Source organism: Uloborus diversus, chromosome 5 (assembly GCF_026930045.1).
Source record: "Uloborus diversus isolate 005 chromosome 5, Udiv.v.3.1, whole genome shotgun sequence".
Lineage (NCBI taxonomy): Eukaryota > Metazoa > Arthropoda > Arachnida > Araneae > Uloboridae > Uloborus > Uloborus diversus.
Window position 1 is genome coordinate 45,701,454 of NC_072735.1, and position 26,732 is coordinate 45,728,185.

The 26,732-nt window shown below is 31.2% G+C and overlaps 1 protein-coding gene across 1 annotated transcript in view; it reads right to left on the bottom strand.

The window, feature by feature from the left end:
- The window catches only part of LOC129222898 (cell adhesion molecule DSCAM-like), a 194,745-nt gene that overhangs the window by 81,752 nt on the left and 86,261 nt on the right, over positions 1-26,732 (bottom strand). Inside the window, exons 7-9 of the mRNA XM_054857461.1 lie at positions 14,383-14,544; positions 7,528-7,815; positions 3,560-3,679 (exon numbers count right to left, since the gene is read on the bottom strand). Coding sequence (XP_054713436.1) covers positions 3,560-3,679; positions 7,528-7,815; positions 14,383-14,544 — 570 coding nt within the window. The remainder of the gene's footprint in view (positions 1-3,559; positions 3,680-7,527; positions 7,816-14,382; positions 14,545-26,732) is intronic.

Consider the following 26,732-nt stretch of genomic DNA (forward strand, 5'->3'; position numbering starts at 1 on the left):
AAAGATCAATTATCTCTAAATGAAAGTTTGTGATCAGGACCTAACTTAAACCGAAATATTTTTGAAATTTTGATTAATTTTAGATTAAACAAAATTGCCCTCGCATCGGATATAGAAAAGGCGTTTTTGCAGAATTCACTAGCGGAAAAAGACAGAGATGCAGTTAGATTTTTATTTAGTGATACAGATTGTAAAAATGTAATGAACATTAAGTTTTACCGTTTTTCGCGGGTTTTCTTCGGATACTCGGCGAGCCTGTTTCTCTTATCTGCTACAGTTAGACATCACATAAAGCATTTTGCTGAAGAAATCCCTCTATTGTGGAGCAACTTGATAAATATATTTACGTTAATGATTTAATTTCTGGAGGAAATAACTTGCAAAAAGCTCTTGAAATGTCAAAAAATGCTAGAAGTTTGATGCAAAAGGCCGGAATCCTTAAGAAAATGGATCGCAAACGGCGAAGATCTAATGAAAATTTGGAAGGAAAAGGGTGTGGACACTCACAAGTCAACCACACTACCATAGGCTTGGGATCAAATACGACGAAGGTTTTGGGAGTTGCATTTTTCCCAAAGAAGATTGTTTTTCCATGCAAGTTAAAAGTTTAGTCGAATTTTTCTCCTCTGCTAAAAACACCAAAAGAGTTGTATTACAATCATTAGGAAAGATTTTTGACCCGCTTGGATTGTTTTCACCTTACTCTATAAGAGTGAAATGCCTTATTCAAGAGTTATGGGATAGGATACTGCCATGGGATGAAACCTTACCTCCAGATATGGTCAATAAAAGGCAAAACTGGTGTTCTAAACTCTTTTTACTCGAAAAATTGAGAATTTCAAGATTTGTTCTAAATTTTGCTGTTAAAGGAATTAATGACATTGAGTTACACATGTTTTGCGATGCTAGTATAAAGGCATATGGTGCTTCCCTTCACGTTAAAATAAAAGAAAAAGATAAAGCGTATGTGAACTTAGTCAGATCAAAGAGCAGAGTAGCTCTTTTAAAGAGTGTTACAATGCCAAAAGTTTGAACTGTTCGGAGACTTGATAGCAGCTCGTTTAGGTTCAAAGGTTCTAGAAATCACTGGTCAAAAAAGGAACTGTACTGTGTTTTACTGGACAGACTCCCAAATTGTCTTGTATTGGATCATAAAACCCTCCGAAAAGTGGAAGCAGTTCGTAGCAAATTGTATTGAGGAGATTTCAAGACTAACAAAGTCCAACACCTGGCACCACAGATAATTCAAGTGACTTCCTGACAAGAGGTCATAGTGCAGAACGGCTTTTTTTCCAGTGAAAAATGGTGGAATGGGCCATCAATTATACATTCCAACAAACCTCATGAAGCTGAGTCTGAGTGCCTAGAACCAAAAGAAAAGGACTGGCCAAATGAACTTAAAGCTAAGAACTCTAAAGAAAATGCAGCACTAATTTTAAAGGACAGCAAACCATTTTTTTTTGAAAATCTCCTAAAGTCGTAGTAATAAATTTTTAAGTTTAATTAGAATTCGTAGTTTTATTTTTAGGTTTGTGCATAATATCAGATACCCCCAAAGCAAAAAGTTGGGTCCACTTTCACGCAATGAGCTGTCAACTGCTGAAACGTACCTCGTCAGGGAGCTGAAAAAAGAAGAATTTCCAAGGGAAATAGCAGCATTAAAATCCGGAGGAGGTATTTCCAGAAAAAGTAAGATTTTTAATTTGTCTCCATTTTTAGACGATGAAGGCATCGTTAGGATAGGAGGAAGGCTGGAAAACTTTCGATTATCTTATTTAAGTAAACATCCTCAACTACTGCCTTCAATGGATAAATTACCTGAAATGATGATCAGATATTATCATGAAAGGTATTTTCATCTTGGAGCTCAGCATTTGCTTTTCCAAGTAAGACATAAATATTGGCCATTCATGGAAGAAATTTGTGCAGAAAAATCGTGCACAACTGCATTGTTTGTTTTAGGGCCAATCCTGAAATATATGAGCAAAAAATGGGCAATATCTTTATTTCTTAAAAAGAACAAAAAAAAAAAAAAAAATCCATTAAGAAATTATTTTCGATACATTTGTTGAAGGCAATGAAAAATTTCGTTTGATCTTCGAGAGCACTTATTGTAAGAGACTCTTCTAATGTAAACATTTTATAAAGATTTTGAATATATCTGCATATTAATCAAAAAATGTGCAAAAAATGCACTTGGTGTTTCAACCTTCTATGTAACCATTGTACGTGGAACTTTAACTTAACTCGCTAGGAAAAAATACCAGTGGAACAAAAAGCGAATGATTAAATGAAACAGTTTTAAAAGGACAAAAGATAAAACAGCTAACCTGCCGTTTTGAAGTTTTATGTGTAAAGGAGATTGTTGTACTGCTAATTTCTAAGAATCTATTTTTAGCAATGTTTTTGTAATCTCTAGTAGTAATCTTACCACTAAATGGTGCCATAGCAAAAATCAGCATCAAATGAGTTAAATGACGATTTTGTGAGAGAAAGAAAATTTCATGACTCCAAAGTAAATATTGTCTTCATTTTTATTTCATTTTCTGTCTTTGTATTTGTAAATTTAATCAACTGAATTTTATTTTGTTATAAAAGAAAAGTACTTTAAATATTTTGTTTATGAGAAAATAATGATAGTGCATCCAGATTGACCATTATTTTTGTTTTTCTTAAACCACGTGGTGACTGTACCTTGGGACAGCCAAACATTTTCTACCTTAAGACACGTTCCACGGTACAACATATGCATGGTTCTTAATAATTAAGATATGTTTAGGAACATGAAACAATATTAATATTTTGGAGTCTTTAAAACACATTTAATGTTAGATAATAATTCATAATTCATTATTTATAATTCATAATTCATTATTCATAATTTAATTCACTACCATGAAAAAAATATGTATTTTTTTTTTTTGTTTGTTTTTTGGTGAAAAATTGGTTCAAGTATATGTCTGCTACCTGAATCATGAAGACTTTCCCATAGTACAACAGGATGTGTCCCAAGGTACAATAGGATGTTGTATCTTGGGACCGCTTGGAACTTTTACTTTAAATGGCTGGCAATATTTTATTTTCAAACTGCCTGAATTTCAAAAAATATATTGCATAGAAGTATGTTGGGGTACTTTAATGTGACTTTTAGATTTTAAATTTGGTTAAAATAATTGAAGTTAAATTAAAATATGAAAAGTGTCCCAAGGTACCACACACTCTCCTCTACTGTTAGTTTTGCGTGTGTTCCATTAACGGATATAGTTTACAGCTTATTACGAACACATTAAGCTCCAGTGGTAAATTAGAGCTAAAAAGAATCTAGTTACTTAAGCGCATTTTAAATGCAAACTAACGGAACCAGTAGGATTTAAAATACTTTCTACCAAAAACTTCTGCAAGCAGTTGTTATGCTTTTATCCTATGCATTTTAGTACACATAAAATATGAAGCTCTGAAAATACCAGAAAAATGATGAAGAGAAAAACATGCTGAGCCAACTGTTTAGCAAAAACACCTAGTTTAAAATATATGCATATCAATTAAAATGTATGCATACCAACGAGTTGTTTCCATCTTATAATTGGTCTTGGGTATCCTTCAGCCTGGCAATCGATTCGAACAGAGCTCCCTTGAACAACCTCTACATCTTTTGGTTCGATTATCCATCTTGGAGGGACTAAAGGAAAAGTATAATGCATAGTTAACATACATTTTTTAATATGATCCGCATTGCTGGACGAAGTTATTATGACTAAATATGTATACAGTAAAATTCCGTTACTGAGAAATTTTGTTCGTTGTATCGGGAATTTCGTTGGAGTGGAGTTCAAGAAATGTAATGGAAATTAAAACGGGACCGAACATTTTGGTTGGGACGGATATTTTGTTGTATTGGTATTCGCTGCAATGGAATTTTACAGTATTTACACCTAGGAAGTAAAGGGCATTCTATCCAATTTTTCCTAAATCAGGATTGAAGCACTATACTATTCAACTTTTTAGTTTATTCAGATGAATCAAGCTCTAAGTTCAATTCTCAATAGCAAAAAAGATAGACCGCGGAAAATAGCACAGTTTGGCACAATTCACATGCAGGTTTGAAGTAAAAGAATTTTAAATACAGCCCCTGAAAAATGTTGGACTCGTGACGCAGTGTATTTTACCTCCCAGGAAGATATATTTGTTAAATTTAATTCTTAATTGAATTACAGTTTTAAAATTTTAATTTGAACAGAACTAGCGTTCTACATTTTAGTTACCAAACTTTGGTCTTCAATTTATAGTTAACGGCTTAGAAAATAATGGTAATTAATTTTAAATAAAGCTTGATATTGATAAACTATAATTTTAAAAGGCTTTAAAGAAGAGGCTAATTGCAATTATTTCAAAGGAGGTGAAAAATCATGTATTACTTTTTTTTTTAATGTTATACTTTAATATGTAAAAGAAGCAGTCGAAAACTTTGTACGAGTTAAATAAAAATATGACAACGTGTATACATGTACAAATGAAATCAACCAAAAGCGTTTTTTAAACTCTTTTTAATTGAATTATTTGTTCATGTATACACGTTGTCATATTTTTACTTAAATATACTTTAAGCATATCAATTCGACTGTGTCAAATCAGAAAACTGCTTTGTTAGATATTTAAGTTGAACTATGCGGTATAGAAGAGATTTTAAAACCTATACGTAGATTAAAACTAAGCAATGTTAAATCAATTTAGGAGAACTGGAACAATTACTTTTCTTATAATTAAAAAATCTAGTCATATTTGTTAAACATTAAAAACATAAATTAGTTAAAACTGAGTAGAAATAAGTGAGGTTGTCATCTGAGAAGAAGCCTGTACTTGCAGTTATTAAGAAAATAGTAATTTCAAACGTTATTTTAGCTCGCCTTATTTTAAAAGCTTATGATTCAGATCAGTGGTATCCAATATTTTTATGCCCGAGTGCTGAACATCGTATTAAAATCACTTTCGCGAGCCAGAACACATATAAAACCGCAAAATGTTTCATTCTTTTCTAAATAACATGGGAAACTATAGAAAAGGAATGAAAATTACAAACCAATAATTGTTGTTATTGATGCTTATTTTATTACATGCATGCTTTTCAGAAACCAATTTCTGAATATTTGACTCCAAACTTCCGACATTGTCATTGAACAAAACAACGGGCCACACGTATCAGCTTCACAAGCAGGAGGTTGGGCACCACTGGCTTAGACAATGACTGTACCCATAATTCTTATATAGCAGCATATGCTCTCATAGCACATAACTACGCTATAATATGCAACTCAGCTCTGACACTTAGCTGAACATGAATTCTGAAACGGAGAATAAAAGAAATAAACTAAAATCTTTATAAATATATTTCTCTTACTATTACGCTAAGAAACCGAGTATTTTTAACCAACATATGGAGCTAATAGTCTAGTTGCAACGAAGTTGAGTTATATAAAAACTTAATTTCATAATGCTTTCACCATAAATTGGTCCCCAAATTCGCCATGGTGCAACCTGTTGCTCTAACATTTCGAGTGTAATATAGCTTTAACTGCAATCTCTAACTTCTATAACTAATGGTGTCTTCTCTAGCTGACGTATTACCATCCAGTGGCAAACAGTAGAACACATAAATTCACCATTTCGGGTCCTGTGCTCAGTTCCAGACAATACTTAATAGTTATGCAGTGGGCTTCACGTATTGAAATTTGCTGGCTACAAAGTTTAGGGTTTAATATTACTAATTTAAATGCTTACTTGCGTATTTTTCACCAAATTATGGTAAATCTGCGCTGAACAAAGAATTTAAAGTTGAAATCAACATTTTACTGCAACATTTTCTGTTGAGATATATAAAATAAAAAAATGGTTTACTTTCCACACAAATTTGCTTTCACTGTGCCAAAGTGTAAATCTTAGACGTTGGTAAAATAAAGCATAGTCACAGATAACTTGTTTACAGAAATGCATTATTTATGCTTTTCTTAAACAAATTGCGACAGTAAAATGTCAATCTCAAGCTTTTCTTTTTTAACGCCAATAGCAGCACGCACTTTAAGATGACATGCTCTCATGCTGGCATTTTCTTACTCACCGTTGTGTTATATTCCTTAACCCTGCTGCAGTGTTCGTTCTGAAAGTACGTAGACTGTGTTTGGGTCCAAATGGACCCAACGTATCTAATTTCAATCGCTAAAGCCCCATTAAGTTTCTGTTTTTCAAATTTGATTATTACAAGAAGTTGTTTGATCTTGTTAGAAACTTTTGAACATAAAACACGCTCTTTATATGTTTCATTTTATAAATTTAATTCAAGAAAACACAAAAATAAACTAGTAAAATAGTAATTCCAGTTTCCGTTCAAATGACAACTAACATAAAATTATGTGTAAGCTAATATTTTAAGAAATTTACAAGAAACTTAGAAGTTTAAAAAGAAGGAGTTGAAAATTGAAACGCTGTACAACAATACGGGGAGGGAGAAAAGTGCAAGGGAATTTCCCCTCAATCCAGCACACTTGCGGAGCTTTGAATTTTATAAAGGGTAGTCTTGAAACAATGTCACTGTTATATTTAGTAAAGATGTCACTGTTATTTATCTATTTCATTACATAAAAAGGAAAAAAAGGTATTCAAAGTTAAAAAAAAAGGCGGGGGTGGGGAATCATACATAAATATATATAGATATATATTTTATATCAATAAATATATGATTTACTTATCGTTATGTAATTTAGACGTAATATAAGCAAGAATAACGTACGTTGTTTCTCTGATGTATGTTTTAAATCATATGGGTCCAAAAGGACCCGAACACAGAATACGTAAACTTTTTTCTGACAAGCAGGATTATGTTTCAATTAAAACAAAAAAATAACTTGAATTGTAAAATAAGAGAAGAAACAAATTTATGAAGTTACAACGTTATACCAATGTTATTCGAAATTTTATTGCAGTATGAAATCACTTTTGGGTCGAAATGGACCCGAACATTGCAGCAAGATTAATAAAAAAAATTCCACACGAAAGACCCTGGTTTGTTGATTGTGCTATAATTTCACATCGAATAGAATAATTCTTGTTGTTCGTTTAAGATAACTATCAATAGTCTATTACAATGCACGAATTTTGTTGCTGTCGCCACAGGTGTGGAATAAAACAGTAGTTGTTTTTCAAGAGAATTCACTCTTAGTCTCAGGTGTGCCCCTTTTCAAATAGTAACTCTTAAATACCACTAACACTTAAAATTTTAAAGAATATTACATCACCCATAAAATCGTTATCTTTAACACAAGAAAACATACCCATAAGGACAGATAGATGCTAAAACTATGTGCTTCGTTTTTAATTTGCAGAATCTCTGACATAATATCTCTAATAAACATGATTTTGATAGCAATTGCCTTACAACATATCGCAATCTCATTGCGTAATGCAACTGATAAATTACGAGCAATATCGCAATACCCGTCATCAAAATCCAATTATAAGATACATAAAGAAACTCACTGTTCAGTGTCATGCTAGCAGTATGATTGCTCGAAGCATAAGGATTCGAAGCAATACAAGTGTAGTTTCCATTATGTTTCTGGTGCGCCCTTTCAAAGAACAACGTCGACGTGTACTGATTTAGGTATTCGACGGTGACATCTAAAGAAGTAGGTTGTATGGGTTCGCCGTCTTTCTCCCAACGGAAGGATATAGGAGGGTCTCCAGCGGAAACCATGCAATTCAAACTGGTGCGTCTACCCTCTCGTAAGTTTTCGGGAAAAGAGAAGGGATCAATAACAGGACCAGCTGTAAAGAGAGAGAAAATTGATTCAATTGTTGTATTCCTTTGCCTCAAATTGTATAATGCTGAGGAAGAGAATTGGGGAGTTGTATAAAAAACAGGTTTCGGGATGAAAGAAGTATAGATTCGTCTATGGAGCTATTTTAATGTTTTTTCCTTTGCAATTTCCCAATGAAATGAAACTTTTATGAGCCATGTGTGTTAAGGGAAGTTTTATGTGGAGGAATTTACAAGACTAAGAAGTTCGAAATCTGCTTCTGCAAGATATTTGATAGAATTGTCCTGTTCAGCGACCGGCAAAAATTGCAAAATCTTAGGTGCCTGGAAACAATTTTAGGTGCCAGGCAAAATATTTCTCACAGTTGATAGGAAATTTTAGTGCAACATGACCTCTTAAAAATTCTTGTTATAAAAGAACAATTATATAAGATTTTTTATTAACCACCCAGCATTTGTCGGCAAATAATATTAATCTCAAGAGGTTTTAATGGGAAAAAATAAAGCTCAATATTTTCAGATAACTGCTATTTTGTTGCATCAGAAATGAGAACAAAAAAGAAAGCCCCAATAACTTATTTTATTTTAAAGCATTACACATCAAATGCAACGTAAGTTTTGTAGATATTAATCTATATATTTTTAAAATGAGTTAACATAATAAAAAATTGTATGCAAATGTCATCGCACGAACTAAATAAGAGAACTAAACAATATACGAAATTAATTCATTAACAGTTTTCGTTGAATGAATAATTACATTTAGTTTATTGAAAACAATTACTTTAGTCAAATTTATGTTTGATTGAAAGTCTTACAGTTACTTTGTAAATATTATATGATCACTGATTTTTGCTAATTTTATCTTTGAATTTCTTCACGAGGAAGTTACATTTGTAACTGTAACAATGACAAATGTGGTGGGGAAAAATTTACGTTTTCAGTAGCACAAATCAATCATTTCATATATTTGAAAGCATTAAAGAGAGAGTAGTTTTGATGTATAATATATCTTTCTCTTATTTAGTCATGAAACCAACTTGCAACGAGAAAGTCAGAATCAGGAAAAAGGAAATTTGCACTTATAACATAGCAAACTATACTAGTACCTAGTCCATAGTTTCATACGATAGTTTCAATACTAGTGTAAATTGGCCCACAGTTTTACATTTCAGATTTTTAAGTGTATAAAACGAGATCATTTAACTTATTCAAGAAAATACAAAGTTATTGCAAAGTAATTTAAACATGCTGCCCCGACTTGGTTAAAATTATCTTTCACAAAATAAAATACATCAAAACACCTAAAAATACAAAAATTCAATTTAGGTATAATCCCCTCATTTTCTTATGCTAAGTGGAATGAACATTCACAAGAAACAAAAAATTAATGGCCCTTTTGGTGATTATTCAGATGGATTCACGCAGCAAAGTGAAAACTTTTCACATTACTAATGGGCCAACAATAGTTATCATGACTGAAATGAAACATTAAGGAGTTGCCCCTTCATTTACTTTATTTATGAAATATTTTTATTAAATTTTCCATCTTTCCCTTCTCTTTCATAACGCAATCAATCAACGGGGGAGGGAGATCATGGGAAGACCCCACACGCTGTTTGCTATTAAACAAATATCGACGTTCGCATTAGTGGTGCCCCCAAATTCATGCTTTTAAATGAGCTGGTACTTATTCTTCGAACGCAAATGAATTTCGCGGAAGTTTGAATGTGCAACAACATTTTTTCCCTATTTATAATCTTTTTTGCTCTTCCCCATTTGAATTGAGTTTGGTGTAGGGGAAAAAAGGGAATAGTGTGCTAGAATCATTTCTTGATAAATCATAAAATACGGAATGGGAAAGTGAGTATTAGCAGGCACATTTCAAATAACGTCATATGTATGTAAATGTTAAGACATTCTAGTATAGGAAGTGTGTAGGACTATTTGAATACATTTCAGAATTCCCATTTAACTTTAAAAATTACAATAGTTAATTCATCGATCTGTGGTTCTTTAAATAATTTTGACGTTGAATGTTTAGACAAATGTTTTATTTTACAAAGTCATTTTGCCAGTTGAAAAAGATTTATTTTTTGCTTTCCATATTTAAGCCATTTGTTTTTATTTCAACGAGTTTAAGGAAGAGCAATTTAATTGCTTGGTAACAACACCTAGTAATATAATGATTTTAACAATAAATTAGTATTTAAATAAAGCACATTAAATTGCTTGAGTAGGAGAAAAAATTACTTTGAATAAGTTTAAGATTTTGGAAACTAACAAAATTTCTCACCAACTTAAGTATGCATATTTATTTCAAATACTTCAAAATAAATAAATAAATAAATAATATTAAATTAATTAAACGGCGATTTGAGTATTATTAAGCTAAATTAAATTTTGAAAAAAAATATTTTAACGAAAGAAAATTTACGAAATAGAGATTCGGATAGATGTAGTACAGTTAGTATGACACATAATTTTTTTACTAAAAAATGCACGAGGAAAATAACTTGGTTTTGCGAAATTTTTCCCTAAAAATGACTAATTATCTAAAAAACATTGTAATAATCAAAAAATTATAGGAAAGTAAATAAAGTAAAAATAGAATGAAAAACAGGACCGATGAAATTTTTTTTCAGCTTTATTTTGAAAATAAGAAATAACAAAAAGCTTCAGACTATGTATTAATTTGAGGCTGAAAAGTTAAGGTCAAGCTGTCCGTAACACAATTTTGTTTTTTATTTTAAAGAAATATATGGTTAAAAAAGCAAAACAAATTGATTGAATTAATCAAAAACATAGTTGTTTTTTTATACTAACTTGTTCATGAACTTCAAATTATAGCAATGACTACAGAGTGGAATTACAGTAGTGACAATATTTTGAATAATTTTAAAGCAGTATTCATCAAGAATTGATTGAAATAGAGAATGTTAAAATATAAAGAGATAATTGACATTTTCGTTAAAAAAAAAGCTTGGAAACATATTCGGAACTGTAAATACTTAAAACATCAAGACAACTATGTAGGCACAACAGCTGATGTTATGGAATTGTATTAAATAAGGAAGGTCGAGATAATTTCACCGATTCAATATTCACCACGTAAGGCGTATTATGTAATACATTAAATTGATGTATCACGTCAAAACTTTAAATAATACTTGTTTCATGCCCATGCCTTTCTATCGACAACAATGACTACTATACATTATTGTTTAAGTCCTTATATTACCTCTTGGAATGGTTCGTACTACATCGTTTCTGTAGTCAATCATTCCCCCCCTCTCTGGAGTCCCGTCATCTAAATGACAATAATGGCGCCGAAAGCCATTTCGTCCCTTTCTGCATTCGCTATGAAGTTAATCATTGCAAATTGCGAGACTGCTAACGAGTCAAAATTTCATGGCATTCTGAATTAAATAGGTTCATGTTTATACGGGACTGAATTCGTTACCTGGTCTGAAATGGAAATCATTTGACCGTACAGACCGCATTGTGAGTGGAGTTTATGATGTATTCAAAATGGCAGCTACTGCTATGAATGCAATACTAATATTTGGTGGTAAAGTCACATTTGTTCTTCTTGCTTGATACCTTTATAATATTTTGAATAAAATACGGAATATTTCTGTTACTTCTTTACGTTGTAGTACGTGAGTTTTACTAAAAAGCGTTTTTGATTGGTTTATTTAAATAAATGAAAAATTCTTTTTTTTTTAAAATCATTTAGTGAAGAAATAAAAACATAAAAAAGTCTTTTTATTTCTCAATTTGTATTTGAGAATACAATATGAAAGCTGTGACTCTTAAGAAAGGCGGAAGCACCAGGTTCTGTCCACGGTGACTGACGTTACAATTTCACTCTATTTTTAACATATAAATTCAGCGCTGTCTTGAAATTAAATTTTGTTTCTTCTGAAATCAATATAAAATATCATGATATGGTACATCACTGCCCCTACAACTGTTTTCAGGTTTGAGTATTTTTTTTTTTTGCATGAAATTAAGAAGAATAAAAAAACGGGACTGATGTTACACAGAAGAGACATAGAGAAAAGTGACTTATATATAATTTGAAATTCTCTTCAAACTAATAACGTAAAATCTAAACCGATATTTTCCTCTTGAAATAGTGATTTTAGACTTGATAAAAGCACTTTGTTTTATTGAAATAACGTAAAAATTTAAAGTATAAAAATTATTTAACACCCGTGACTGATGATAAAAAGATTTTGTGACTGATGTTACATTTACAATAAATTGCTGTAATTATAAAGTAACTCTCCTTGAAAATAAAATTAGCATTTAAAATTTTAAAATTGTATTTAAAATACTAAAAAAGTTCATTTATAAAGCTTTAAAAGTTATATTTTTGATGTATTTCATAGAATAAAAAGTCCTCTTCCATTTACTACGTCTAGTGCGCTAAGTATTTTATTCCTTTCTCATGTTTATAATAAATTTCAGCCACATTGACACGCTATTTATAATGTTTTACTGCTTGAATCTTGACAGTTACTAAATACTCCAAGTTTTCAATTTCAATGCATCTAACTTCTCGCGATACAATTGTTTGTCATATTCTTCAAAAACCCGTTCTCCACTTGACGTCAACAATTTCATGTAGTGGAACATGTTCTGCTGGAAGTGATTCCCTAATTTACTGTAAAAAAAGGGTTGTTGCTAAACGCGTGCTACTGCTTTTGAATTAAAAAAAAAGTATTGCTCAAATATAACTCTTTATAACATGACTGTGCAAAGAGGATGGTGATAGTCCTGAAATTTGGATGAAGCTGCGATATTTAGAAATATTTCTGTATCGATGATGTAGCACTTTTAGTCAAATGTAATACATGAAGAGCTTGGAGTATCTCTTTATCAAATTTAGTGCAGAAAAGTTTTTACTGCAGCAGTTTTCTTTTGTGAAGATATAAGAAAGAGCCCTTTGAGTAACTAACAGATTTTACCAAAGTTTCATTATTTTAAAGAGGGGCAAAGCAGCTTCTAATTTAAACCTGGAGCTTCAATGTCTCAAATTTGTCCTATACTTGTTTTACTTCTTCAGCTAATTTCTCTTTTTAATTTAATTCTAAACTAACTTTGGTAAATATGCTAGGTTTTTAAAAATTCTTATTTTTTTTTTACCACCCGCTTTTTTCAGCTTTTACATTGTTTTAATCTTTGTAATTTTCATGTTTTCCTTTATTTCTTAATTTATATTGCCTTCTTTTTTGCTTTTCTGCAACATTCAATGCTATTTCTGCAATTTGCTTGAGGTTTATTAACGAAAAGAAAAATGTGACTGATCCTACTGTGACTGATGTTAGATATTTTAAATAAGTTTTAAATAATTAAATTCAACTATTTATAAGTATTTAAGGAATTAATATTAAAGATATCAACATAAATGAAGAGAATATGACTTTATATAAACTTGGGTTTAGTTTTGTATAAGCAATGCAAACTTTTGTACAATTTTGTGACTGATGTTACATTATTATAAGGCCTAGTTTTGAAAACAATTGCTACAAGACAATTATAACAGTTTAAAGTTTCTTTGTTGGTCTAATCTCTTTCTAAGTAAACCACATTTCAATAAAGAATAAGATTGTAGACATAGCAATTAATTTCCTAAGCAAATAAAAAAAGATTAGCTTTTAGAATTTCTAATGCAACGACACATGGGTACAGTGTAGTGTTGTCAAAATTTGCCTATAAAACTTACAAAAAATGTATTTATAACATTTTTGCGTAGTTTTATAAAAATACAGTCGTTTTTACCTTATATAAAAGAAACAAATTACTGATTCAATGAAGTTTTTTTTTTTTTTTTGCTTTGATGTGCTTAGTTTCATGGACCACCAATTAAATCAAATGCTGAGTTTTCCAGCTCGCAACTAAATGCAATTGTAATCCGAGTATAGTTGCATTAACAAAAATTTTTTCCAAAGGTTCTTTTAGATGTTTAAAAGTATCACTTGATGGAAATATATGTCTAAGAATCAAGAGGAACTGAATAATTATTTTCACTAATTTAAATTATCCTGCTTATACATACGATTCGATTTTAGTTCTCAAAGTTTACAATTTGGCTCACGTAAAGCATAAAGGTAACTTAATGAGAAAGTTGGCAGTTAATTAAGTTACTTTACAAAATATTCACATTTGTTAAAATAATAAAAATCTTCTGGAATTATTGTTTTTCAATATGCCGTTTCCAAAATGATATATTTTCAATTGATAATCAAAGTGAGAAAACGGAAGAAATTTGTTGAGTTGGTTCAACTCTTAAGAGTAGATTTAAACATGATTTAAATGTTTCACATTTTGTTTGTGATGAATAAATACTGAATTATTCTTAGTTTTAAAGACAAGTTGACTAAACACAGTGCACAAACTAGGGAAAAAAAATGCTAACACGTTTCGGGATTAACAAAGAACCTCTAACTTCAAAGCAAATGTGAGCTTGTGGATAAAAGGATATTTATATAAAAGGCTTTTGTTAAAAAAACATTTGGTAGTTAATTTATCTAAACTTAAAACGTATAATAATTTAGTGATCTTACCAACAACATGAATATCAATACGACCTCTAGCAGACACACCCCTGCTGTTTCCAGCGGTACACCAATAAGTACCATCATCGGTGATTTTCTCCACGTAATGAATGACCAGTTTTCCATTCGGTTTGACTTCGTGACGATGGTTATTTGGAAGACTTTCTCCATCTATTAATGCACAAACATGCAATTAGTTAGATTTGCTTTTTCAAGCATTATTTGATAAAATGTTGCTATGATAAACTACAAGAAACCATAAACTATGCTCCTTAAGTCTTAATAATAACCTTAGCTAATAAGATTATTTTCAGTAAGTTGTCAGTTCTAATTCTGTATTGGCTACCAGTTTGCTTGGCACGCTTGGCTTCCTTAAGAGGTTTTCCACCTTCAGCTCAGTCACTCCTATGCCGTGCTCATGAGTGCTAATAAGCACGAAACTGCAGTCCTCGGCTGGAATTGACTGAGCGGGCGGTGTATTTCATGTAATAAGATCATTATTGACTAAGGTTATTACCTAAGATTGTTATTATATTAATATTATTAATTCTTGTAAAATTTGTAATTGATCAAAATTAATCATTTTTTTGCCAAATAAAGTTCATGCATAAGTGGAGAGAAAGTTAAAAAAAGCTCTATCAATGAGTCCTGAAGTTTACCGCAGTGAAGTGAAAAATTTTATGTTTCATATTTACAAACAACTTTTTTTTCTACTAAGCGTACAACAACTAACATATAAAGAATGAAAACACCGCAAATATACTTTTATCAAGCAAACTTCTTCACAATAAAAGTTTTAGATATAATTTATCAACAAAATATCATCCCAAGTCTATGTTGAACTTCTTTTAATGAATGCAAATTTTTTTGTTAGGTATAATAATACAGCCTCCTGAAAAAGTAGATTTGATACATGTAACACATTGACATAGAATAAATAAATAAAAACAAGACCGAAATGAATGCGCTTTAATGGAAAAGACACATTATAATAGAAACATAAATTACTTTTCAAAATATGTCTTCAAGATATAAAAATTATTGAGAAAATTCGGAAGTATTTAGAAATTTTTCAGTAGCTATTGTTTTGAAAATTAAAGATTTCATTTGATGGAAGTTCGCTTTGAACTGTAACCTTTGTGCTCATGAGCACATATTCAAGTTTTACTGGTAGAAATGCTTGGAACATCCTTCATAGCTACTGTGAGTTGAATGAAGAAGAGAGAGAAAGAGAGGGAATATAGGAGTTATAAATCACGAAAATTAGTTACCATATTGCATCTAAACTTGCCCTACAATTACGGAAATTTAATGAAAGATGTATTATGTGGGTCTGTGAAAATTGCTTGTTTGAAATTTGAGTATTTTGGACATTTCTGTTGAGATGCGAGAAAAATGCGTTGTTAAATTTTTTTGAAAATGTTGAAGTGATTTCTTGTAAATACTGTTGACTAATTGCAAAAAGAGAGATGTAAGTCCAAAAATTGACAATTTGAGTTCAGCATAAATTTGGACTCTCTTTAATTCTTCTATTAAGGATTGGTCAGTTGAGTAAAACTAGAGCTGTACCAGTTGAGCAAAAAGTATATACTAAAATATACTGGCCATTAAAAGACGAGAAAAATTGTGTATTAGCTTGAAATGCTGTTAAGATGAGAATCATTGTCGTATAAGTCAGTTTCTGTGACACAGATTTAACAGACATAATTGTCTACTAGAAGTATGTTCTTTTATTTAATAATAGTTCTTGCAAGTACAGTACATATTTGACTCTCGTTCAGTGTACCCATCTTATACGTAAAATCATAATGGTTAAAGTCATTTTAAGTTACTTAAAAACAAGTTACCGGCAGTTTTTGATAAAATCTGACCCATATTAAATAAATTTCCTTAGGCTTAAATGCTGTACTTCTCTTGAAGTTAAAATTTACTTAGTTCTGATTTTTTGAGGATGTTTTAACAAGGCGTGAAAGTACTCAAAACTACGTTGCTTCTCTTCTTACGACTACACTTACACGACAAGAGAATACAACTCAAACTTCTCTTATTCTAACCACACCATTTGCTCTTCACCACCAATCCGTCAAATCACTCCCAAGCAAATTTGTGGATTTTTAATTGAAAAGGAAATAAAATATAAGAAAAAAAAATAATTTGAATTTTGTCATCTTGGATTCAAATTATGTTTTTCGCAATCACGAGTGTGTGTGTGTGTGGGGGGGGGGGGTATGTGTATATGTGTAGGCATATGTGTTTGTGTCTGTGTGCAGGCATGAATGTGTGGGTAGTTGTGTGTATGTGTGTGTATGTTTTTGTGTGTGTATGTGTAGGTGTCTGTATGTATGCGTGTGTGTATGTGTTTGTGTATATGTGTAGGTGTATGTGTGTGTATGTGTTTGTGTGTGTATGTGTTTGTGTATATGTGTAGGTGTATGTGTGTGTATGTGTTTGTGTGTGTATGTGTGTATGTGTGTGCGTGTGTGCAATTGTGTATGTGTGCGCGTGTGTGTAGGATATGGATGCAACCTGGAGATGGCTTTCGCTAGAGGAGCAGCATCGTGAGGAGCCGGTCGACGGTGATGCTACAGAGGGTGCTGGCGGGAAAATAAAATCATAGCACATCAAAACAGTCTAATGAAAGCAATAAGCAATCGTGATTGCTCAATATAAGCTAATCTTTCTAAAACTTCTAGAATTCAGGCACTTAAATTGGTAAAATAAATCCTAAAAACTATGAACGTTGCCTGAAAAAAGAGAGAAAGATTGATTGGATCTTTGGAATTTTTTTGAGTATTTGTCCCGGTTACACGTTATAGTCTTCCAAGCCGGATATAATCTCTGTTTCATGATAAAGAGTTTCAAAATAGTTAGAAAAAGATTATATAATGTGGTTATATTATGATAAAATTGAACTAAAATAGTAATTAAAATACCAAAATATGTTTCCTTCTTTTAAAGCATTTGTGATTTTTTTAAATGCCAAACTTGTATCATGAAATATACTTAATAAACTAAATTTATTTTGACTAATCTGGGAAGCGTTGATCGCTGAGAGAAATATTTTAATTTTGCATTAGATTTCTAGTTCTGTCCTCAAGTATTTATCATATTTTTTGGAATTCATTATCTTGTAGAGTTTTAGTCAGCGAGGAAATCCAATTTTAAGAGCATCGTTATCTTTTGATAAGATAAAAGAAGATGGGTTCTTTGATTGCATATTTTATGATAAATGAAACTCCATTAATTAATGAACTATCAGTATAAAACTTAGGAAGCTTATGATAACCCATTTTATGATGAAATTAAGAGGAAGAAAACGATATTAATATTTGTCACATTTTAACTGAAGCAATGAAAGCGTCTCATTGGATAAAATTAGATTGTGACTATCGTACCTTTTCGGATTGCACTAGTGTAAAGTAATAAAGCAAAATTTCAAAAAAGTAAACTATAGTGACACATTTGATAGATACAGAAAAAATAAATAATGAAATTAAAATAAAGTGATACAAAAAATGACATGAAAAATATTGTCTTAAAAGATACACAGTAAATTAATTACATTTAATAGAATCGATTTTTTAAAGATTCGTAATCAAAGTTTTTAGATATTCCATTTTAGCAATGGTTTGTGCATTATTCAAAATTTGGTATAAAACATCGTTATGTTTGCCAATTGACGATATCAGTTTACCTATCTTCATTTTCAATGCTTTTTTAGTCACCTCTTTGAAAATTTTTTGACTTTGAATGAATGTTTTTAACTTTGAGTAAAGCATTTTTTGCGATCAGTTTGCGTCAGTCTATTTTAAGTTATTTTTAATGTTTGAGTAAATTATGTTATGAATTGTAACAAAAAAGACAGAATTAAAAAGTGATAATCTTCTACGTTGATCTTTAATGAAGTGAAATTAAAATACAGCAAATTCTTCTTGAACATTATTTTTGAGAAGTTTAGTAGAAACAAACCACGAAACAATGCCGTCAGATTTATGTCTTTCTGTTTTGAAATACATTGATAATTTAGCATAACTGCTATTTATCACACTAAAGAAACTTTAAACATCACAATAGTTCTTATTTTGATTTTATTTTGTGAGTTTTGAGATCGATGCTTAATATTATTCCCTTCCACCAGGTTGTTAAAACTTCAGTATATGAAGGTTGGGCCGCATGACCGAGGGGAAATATAAAAATATCTTTTGTTCTATGTGACACATTTGTGTCTGTTTGGTGTTCCTATTCGATGTTTGTTTCTAATTTTTTTTCTGTAAAAAAATAATAAATTCACATTCGTAAAAAGTAAGTCTCATTTTTACCGTAATTGCAATTTTTCTCCTAATATGTTGATTTTTTTTAAAGACAATATAGATATTAAACAAAGTCATCTTTATATGTGGGGTGTAAAACGTTTCAGTGTCAATGGATAGTGACTTTAACAATCAGAAAACTTTGTAAAAAAAAAAAAAAACTGGCTTTTGTAAATTTTTTGAACATTGCCTTTGAAGCTTCTGAATGAAATAATTATACTCAACAAATGCAAGACTTTCCTGGTAAAAATCAAAAATTTATAAAATAATGTTTGTACAAATCAAAAGCTCAATTTAGTAGTTTTCAAAATTAAAAAAAGTAAAGGCAAGTATTTTTATGACTTCTTGACGAGAAGCAATCGGTTTTTCTTTTCACCGAGCTTAAATTTTCAGCATAAAAAGCTTAAACTGTTGCAGTTATGCTTCCGCCAATGATTTTGATAGTGTTTATAATCACAAACGGTCAGCAGGCTGTACAAATGTTGTTGAATTAGGATCATAGAAAGTAGGAAATGCATTTTTTTTTTTTTGAAGGAGTATGTTTGTTTTTGTAATGCATCCTGTTATTTTATTAAAACTTATTTACAGTACAGTAAACTCGCAATTTTCCGCGGAAATGGGTGGCACAAGTGCCGCGGATAATATAAAATCACGGATAAACCGCAAAAAGGCTAAAGTGAAGGACTAATAAGGTAAGAATTGTTATTTCTCGAAAACTTAAAAACTTGGCTGTATATATATATATATATATATATATATATATATATATATATATATATATATATATATATATATATATATATATATATATATATATATATATATATATATATATATATATATATATATATATATATATATATATATTGATGCATAGCACTTTCTACAAACAGAGAAAATATATACAGTGCAGTAAAAATGTTTTGTATTTTCACACAACAAAACTTAACATCAATAAAGAACACGCGTATATACGATGAAGATCAATTAATAAATACATAAGCAAATAAATAAATAAGGCAAAAAACTCAGTTTAAATTTATAATTTTTCGACAAAAAACAGCCATTGGCATTAGGTTTTTACTACCAAAATACATTAGTCCGGTCAAAATAGACCAAAAAAAAGCGAAAGTTCGGAAAAATTCCCATAAAGCTGAAAATTGGTACAGACCTTAAGAACATCATTATATATGAAATGTCAAAAGTCCTCATCGATCCGAGTGGAGTTAAAAATTTTATGCAAGGTCAAAGGTCAAAAAATAAATTTTTCATATATATCTCTTAAACGATAATTGTTAGCGAAAAATGGAGGTTACAAAGTTTGAAAGGTATGCAATTGTGTACAAACAAGTGGGGATTCCGAGGATGGGTCATGGGGGTCATACCTTCCACCCTAAAGCTACTAAATATAGGTTAAAATGGCATTGGAGACATTAAAAAAAAAAAAATTCCCTTAGACCCCTTATTTGTACCCCTATTTGGTACTTTGACTATGAAATTAACACAAATATAGTTAAGGACAACACTAAAGTGAAGTGTCAGAAGTCCCCATCGATACCGGTGGAGCTAAAAATTTTATTCAAGGTCAAAGGTCAAAAACCGATTTTTCGCAACTATCTCTTAAACGGTAAGTGTTATTGCAAAAATAGGGGATACAAAGATTGAAAATTAATAGATAATTAATAGATAATTATGCACAAACGGGAGGGGATTCAGCGGATGGGTCAAGGGGTCATACCCCCCTCTCCCTAAAGCGATAAAATAAAGTCTAAAACTGCAGTTTAAGGACGCAAATTTCTAAAAATTCACCCTAAAATCCCAATTTTTGTCCAAATATTGCACTTTGACTATGAAATTACCATAGAAATAATTAGAGACATCATTATAAACGAAATTTCAAACGTTCCCAACGAATCCCAGTGGAGCTAAACGTTTTATTCAAGGTCGAAGCTCAGAAAATCAATTTATCGCAAATATCTCTTAAACGGTAAGTGTCTTAAAATAGAGGATACAAAGTTTGAAAACTATGAATTTATGTACATACAAGCGGAGATTTAGAAGCTGTGCCTTAGTGGTCTAACCCCCCAGCCCTCTTGCCCCGTAAGCGACAAAATTAAAGCTGCATTTTGATGACATATTTCGTTGACCTTAAAACCCCTATTTGTGCCCTAAAATTACTTTGATCCCTTTCTGATAACGAGTACTTCCAAAACCAGAAACTGGATCTGCCCTAGGTGTTAAAAATGCCCAATATTTGTGCCCACCCCCCAATAAATGATAACATTCATAAGGCATCGCAGTTTTTTGAAACTTGGAAATAGTACTGAAGCTCCTTTTCTTTCTTTCGAGTGACCTCGAGAAACTACACTTGACCGCTATGCCTATCCCCCCTTACGATTCACACCCCCCTTCAAATTGAAAAGATCAAATTACATTCAGGGGAGAGTGGATGCGCTTAGATTCCTTTGTATGAGCAAAGTCAGTCGCACAAGTGCTCCTATTAACAGGGAGTGATTCTTTGTTGTGAAAAATCGGGTTTATTGATACTATTTTTGATATGAATACGTACCCTTAACAAATAATTCTTCAAAGATGCCGCAAGATTGCTTCATTTTCAATAAATCTTTGACTGACGGTGAAATTGTTACTGTTGAACGCGGACTAAAATCTATAATTGATTCAAGTAGTGCAAGGAACGATGGGTTTGTTGAATACTTGAAAGACAAACAGTCGGTGGATCAGTTCATGTAGTGTCGCAAAATGTACACCCGAAAGTGGGCATTGAGGCAGCTAAAAGACAACAAGAGACAGAGGCCAGTACATCTCTGAGTAGTCCACCTCGTACTAGAGTCCTATCAGGTGAGACAACATTGTGTTTTAAAAACTGTTGCTTATTTTGTGGTGATGAAGCAAATGAAGAGACTGAAAAGAAAAAACAGCAGAATATACGGCGTAGAATTTGTCAAGTTGCTACTCTTTCCTTTAAAGATAATATTCTAAAGATTGCACATAATCGTTCAGATGACGTAGCAAAAATTGTTATTGCACGCATACAATATGAATACGATTTAGTTGCTGCTGAAGCGGAGTACCATTCTAATTGCTACACTTCATTTCTAAAGCGTTCTGTAGGTGTTAAAGCAGGTCGTCCTGAAAATCCCGCTGTTACTATGGCGATGACAGAAATATTTGATTATATTGAAAATAATGATGATTGTCAGTTTTCACTGTAAGAACTAAAAAATATTTATAAAACTGAAATCCCAGATGATAAAACAATCAAAAACAGATTAAAGTTAAGGTATGGCAATAGAATGATTATAACCGAGAAACGTGGAAGTTTAGCAATGATTTGTTTACACTCAGCACGATATACTGAACAAAGCTTGGTACGAAAAAAAAAACAGCAAAAGAGGAAAGATTTAGGGTACTAAAGACTGCGGCGGAAATTATTCAAGAAGATATCCAATCTGTCGTGTGCGACACTAACAATTATCCCCCGCCATGTCAAATGTTTGAAAATATTAATAGTGACATTCCGGAGTCATTGACTTATTTTTTGGAGCAAATTATCTTAAAAAGAAAACGATCTAAATTGGAACATTTGAAATTAATATGTACTAGTGTCAGCCACTGTATTATGGCAGCTGTTCGTCCTAGATCTTTCATCTCGATATTACAATTGGGTCTCTCAGTTTTTTTTCATCGACGATTTGGATCTAAACGTTTGATACAAATTTTCTCGTCTTTTGGTTTAAGTGCTTTGTATAATGATACTATGGCGTATAAGGCGGCTACAGTTTTTAACCATCAGACACATCTTGTATCACCAGAAACCGGGACATTTATTCAATACGCAGCAGACAATGCTGGTATTAACGTACGCGCTTTAGATGGCCATAACACTCTACACATAATGGGCATAATCCAATTTATTACTCCTAGAAGTTCAGTTTTAGCAGAAGATCCTTTATCGCGAATGAAACAAAGTATTTCAGCGAAAGATTTTTCAGAAAAAGCGCATATTCCAACACATGAGTACCACAATAATGGTGTAGTTGGATATAGTAAAACAACTGCTCAGAATTTTGCTTATGAAAGTGATACAACTTCTTTCTTACTCCGGAAAATAGATTTGTTATGGTTGCATGGGAACTGGAATAATTTATCGCTATCAGGTTGGAACGGTTATATTGAAGGTTTAACAAAGAATAATATGGATTTTTCAATGTCTAGAATTTTGTTCTTACCATTTATTCACCAACCTGCAAATGACTACAATAGTATATACACTACTTTACTTTGTGCTTTGGAGAATACAAAGCATTACCTGTTACTTTTGATCAACCTTTGTATGCAAAGGCTAGAGAAATTGTTGCTGCTGCACCTGAAGAATCTGATTAGGGATAATAGGTACTGAGAGGCATCTTATATCCGTAAAATAAGGGATAATGTTGTACTTGTTTCACCATTTTCACATAATTTGAACCAGAGAGAGTTGAACTTCATATAAAAACGTCTTTCAACATATTGTATAATTTACAAATTAATAATGCGCTTTTTATAATAACAGTTATGTTTTGAAATAATTGCAAAATAAAAAATAAAAAAAACATTTTTTGACCTTTGACCGTGCATAAAATGTTTCTATTCAGTGGGATCGATGGGGATTTTCTATATTTCATTTATAATTGTGTATTTTGTGTCTCTGCCAATTTTCAGATCTATGAATTTTTCCGATTTTTTAAGTTTTTTTTGTTTATTTTGACCTTTGACCTTCCATAAAATTTTTAGTTCAAGTGGAATCGATGGGAATTTTTCATATATCATTCACAATGATGCATTTAAAGTCTGTACCAATTTTCAGCACTGTATGAATGTTTTCAATTTAAAAAAAAAAAAAAAAATTCAATTTTGACCTTTGACCTTGCATAAAATTTTTAGCTCCACTCGGATCGATGAGGACTTTTGACATTTCACTTATAATGATGTTCTTAAGGTTTGTACCAATTTTCAGCTTTATGGGAATTTTTCCGAACTCGAATGTCTATTTTGACCGGGCTACATGTTTTTGATTGTTGATTGACTCGTGGATAGTCCGCCTTGTGGATAATCTGGAGTTTTCGGTAGCAGTTTTGTGGTTGACTGGGTATTTATTTTCTTTCCTTTTTATTGCCCAGAAAATAATATGGCTTGTTGAAAACTTATTGGTGCAAAATACCATTTTTCTGGATTAAGTGTTCGATCTCTTAGTGCTTGAAAAGATAAGTTTAATTTAAAGTTTTTAACTGCATCTATGCAACATTTTTAAGCTTCATGAAACTTTGATTTTTGAGAGATGGACGTAAGTGAATGGTAACATGATGGTAAAAAGAAAATAAAAATAAATAAAGGAAAAATTGACAAAACAGGTGACAAAAATTATTGTTAATTAAACTATGTATTAAAACTGTAGTTATTTAAAACGCTAAAATAAAATATTTCTGATACTAAATGATCTAAGTTTGACTATTTAAAAATATAATTTCAGTTAAATAATTTATTAACGTTAAATGGGCTGAACGATTAGCTTTGAAATGCCAAGCGAATGAAACTCTTGTAATTATAACGCTTCACTTCATGTTTATCATCTTAAACCTTTTGAAATATTTCACCACAGTCTCTTAAATAACTGAAGTAAACATTTCACGGAGAAAAAATATCTATCTCCAAGTGTTAGCTTTTGTTTTTCTCGTAGGAAAACATAAAATAAATAAGCTGATCAATTTATAAAGATCAAAACTCTTTCCAATGAGCCTCGCATAATTTTGTTATGGCCAAAAAGTTCAGGAGAAAATTATAAAATGTTCATGAAATAATCATACTTGCTCATTAATATTTGTGAAACAATGCGTTTGACATTGGTATTATGATACTTGGTTAATCGCCCGCTTGGATAATTGATTGCATTTCCAATCAATTTGACTCTTTCCTATAACATGATAATTTAACTAACTGATAATCATTCAGCGCGTTTCCTTTATTAGTGTAGTTTTGTCCAATTCTATGCTTTAAACTTGCATTTCGATTGTTCTTCCAAATAAATCTTATTTACTGATCCCTTTGGTAATAGCAATAGTACTGCTTTTCGTTAAAGTGATCATTAGTTAGATTAAGAAAATTTCACAACATAAGATGATTTTATTCTACTTTTAAATGAACATGACTATAATAGTCAAAAAATAGTTACTAAAATTGTTAGTAAAAGTAAGAGTGTAAGAAAAAAACGATTGTTCTTAAATTCGTAATAAATATGTTAATATATAATTTTAATGAATCGTGCTTCAATATATATATTTTTAATTTATACTATTGGTAATATAATTGCTAGTTCTATAAACTGAAAGTAAAAGAAATGTAATATGCTATCATTGTGTTATATCATTGTTCTTTAACTTTCGAAAACTCCTTGCTTCTCTTGTTTGCACCACAAAAAGTGTTATTTGTTTCAAAAGAAATGCTCAGAATATTTTAGGTTTAACCAATATGTTTTATGGAAGCAAATCACTTGCAATAAGACTGAATCTCTGCGTGTATAATTATTTTTATAACATATACTTTAGGTTTTGCTTATATAAAGGTTTTCAATACTAGACGGAAACTTATCATTTATTTTCTGAAGTTAGAATCGCATTGAACGTTTTTAGATTTGTCTGGAAAGTGTTAATTGTCTGCTCAAAATTATTATTTAAAAAGCATCTGATAAGTTTTTGAAAGAGGCTACAACAATATCAAATCTCATATCTAATTTTCAAAAATAAATAAATAAACAAATAAAATAAAGATAAAAAATGCAGCGTTTATAATGCCACGATATTTGCTTTGCTCATTTAATGAAAATTAGAAACCTTTACTCTATGCATTGGTGCAAAAATACCAAATTTTGACTGAATTAGTGCGTTTATACAACGTCTTAAGAAAATATCTTTAGACAATTGCATACACGTGTTTCGTGGTTACCAGGGTAACTTTTACCCATGAAAGTGTTTAGCTTATGGACGAAACTTTATCTGACACAAGCAAAGACGCTAAACACAGAAGACAGTTTACAAAGTAAACACAGCGAATTAACAGAATAATCAAAGAAAAAATTCGAAATAAATTAAAACAAACATCAATGCAAATAAGGTTCGAAAGTGTTCTCACAGATACAAAACATGCGCAGGAAAGAATTAGATTGGAGGAAAGATTAAGCCAAAAAAGCAAAGCAAAAGCACAATTTAAAACACTGTTAATATTTACGGTGAATTTGACCTAATCTAGGTGTAGACATATTTAATTTCAAACGATTGGGAATGTCGAAAAACAGAGCCAACCCCCCCTCGGTTTCAGGGGCAGATCCAGAAATTTTTGAAAGGTGAGTCAAGTTTCAAGGGCCGGCGTGTTATACCTTATTCGTAAAAAAGTTTTAATTAGGCAGGGTAATGAGTAGTATTATGAGAATAAATTTCTTACATAACCGGGGGGGGAAAAAACTGATTCCATTTGCTATTTTTTCGAATTAAAAAAATTGAAGTTAAATAATAATCTTAATGAAATTCTTGTCACAGGGGGGTCAGATGATCCTTTGGCGACCCCCTGAATCCGCCCTTTCTCGGTTTATGTTAGGGACTTTGCGAAAGCTCTCAAATAACATTTCTCTTTAGCCTGGACTATGTGTCATCATTCATGAACTTCAAAATTAAATTTTTGCGCAACTTCAACAGCTATAATAAAAATAAAAATCCATTTTTAATTTAATTATATGCTCTCAAATTTATTAATGCATGACTTTCCTTGCAAGTAACAAGTTTTTGAAATATGAAACGAAAAAAAAAAAAAACCCTTCACTTGGGGGTCCAAGATGGCATCGGGAGTTCCCCCTACTTCTGCCCATATTTTAAATAGGCAACCAGGCAGAAACATTTCCTCAAAACGTAATTATGCATTAAAACTGTGCTTTGATTAAAAACTGATGCGGGCCGAAATTTGAGTGGGATCTAGTACTAAAATGACTGTTGACACCTTTAC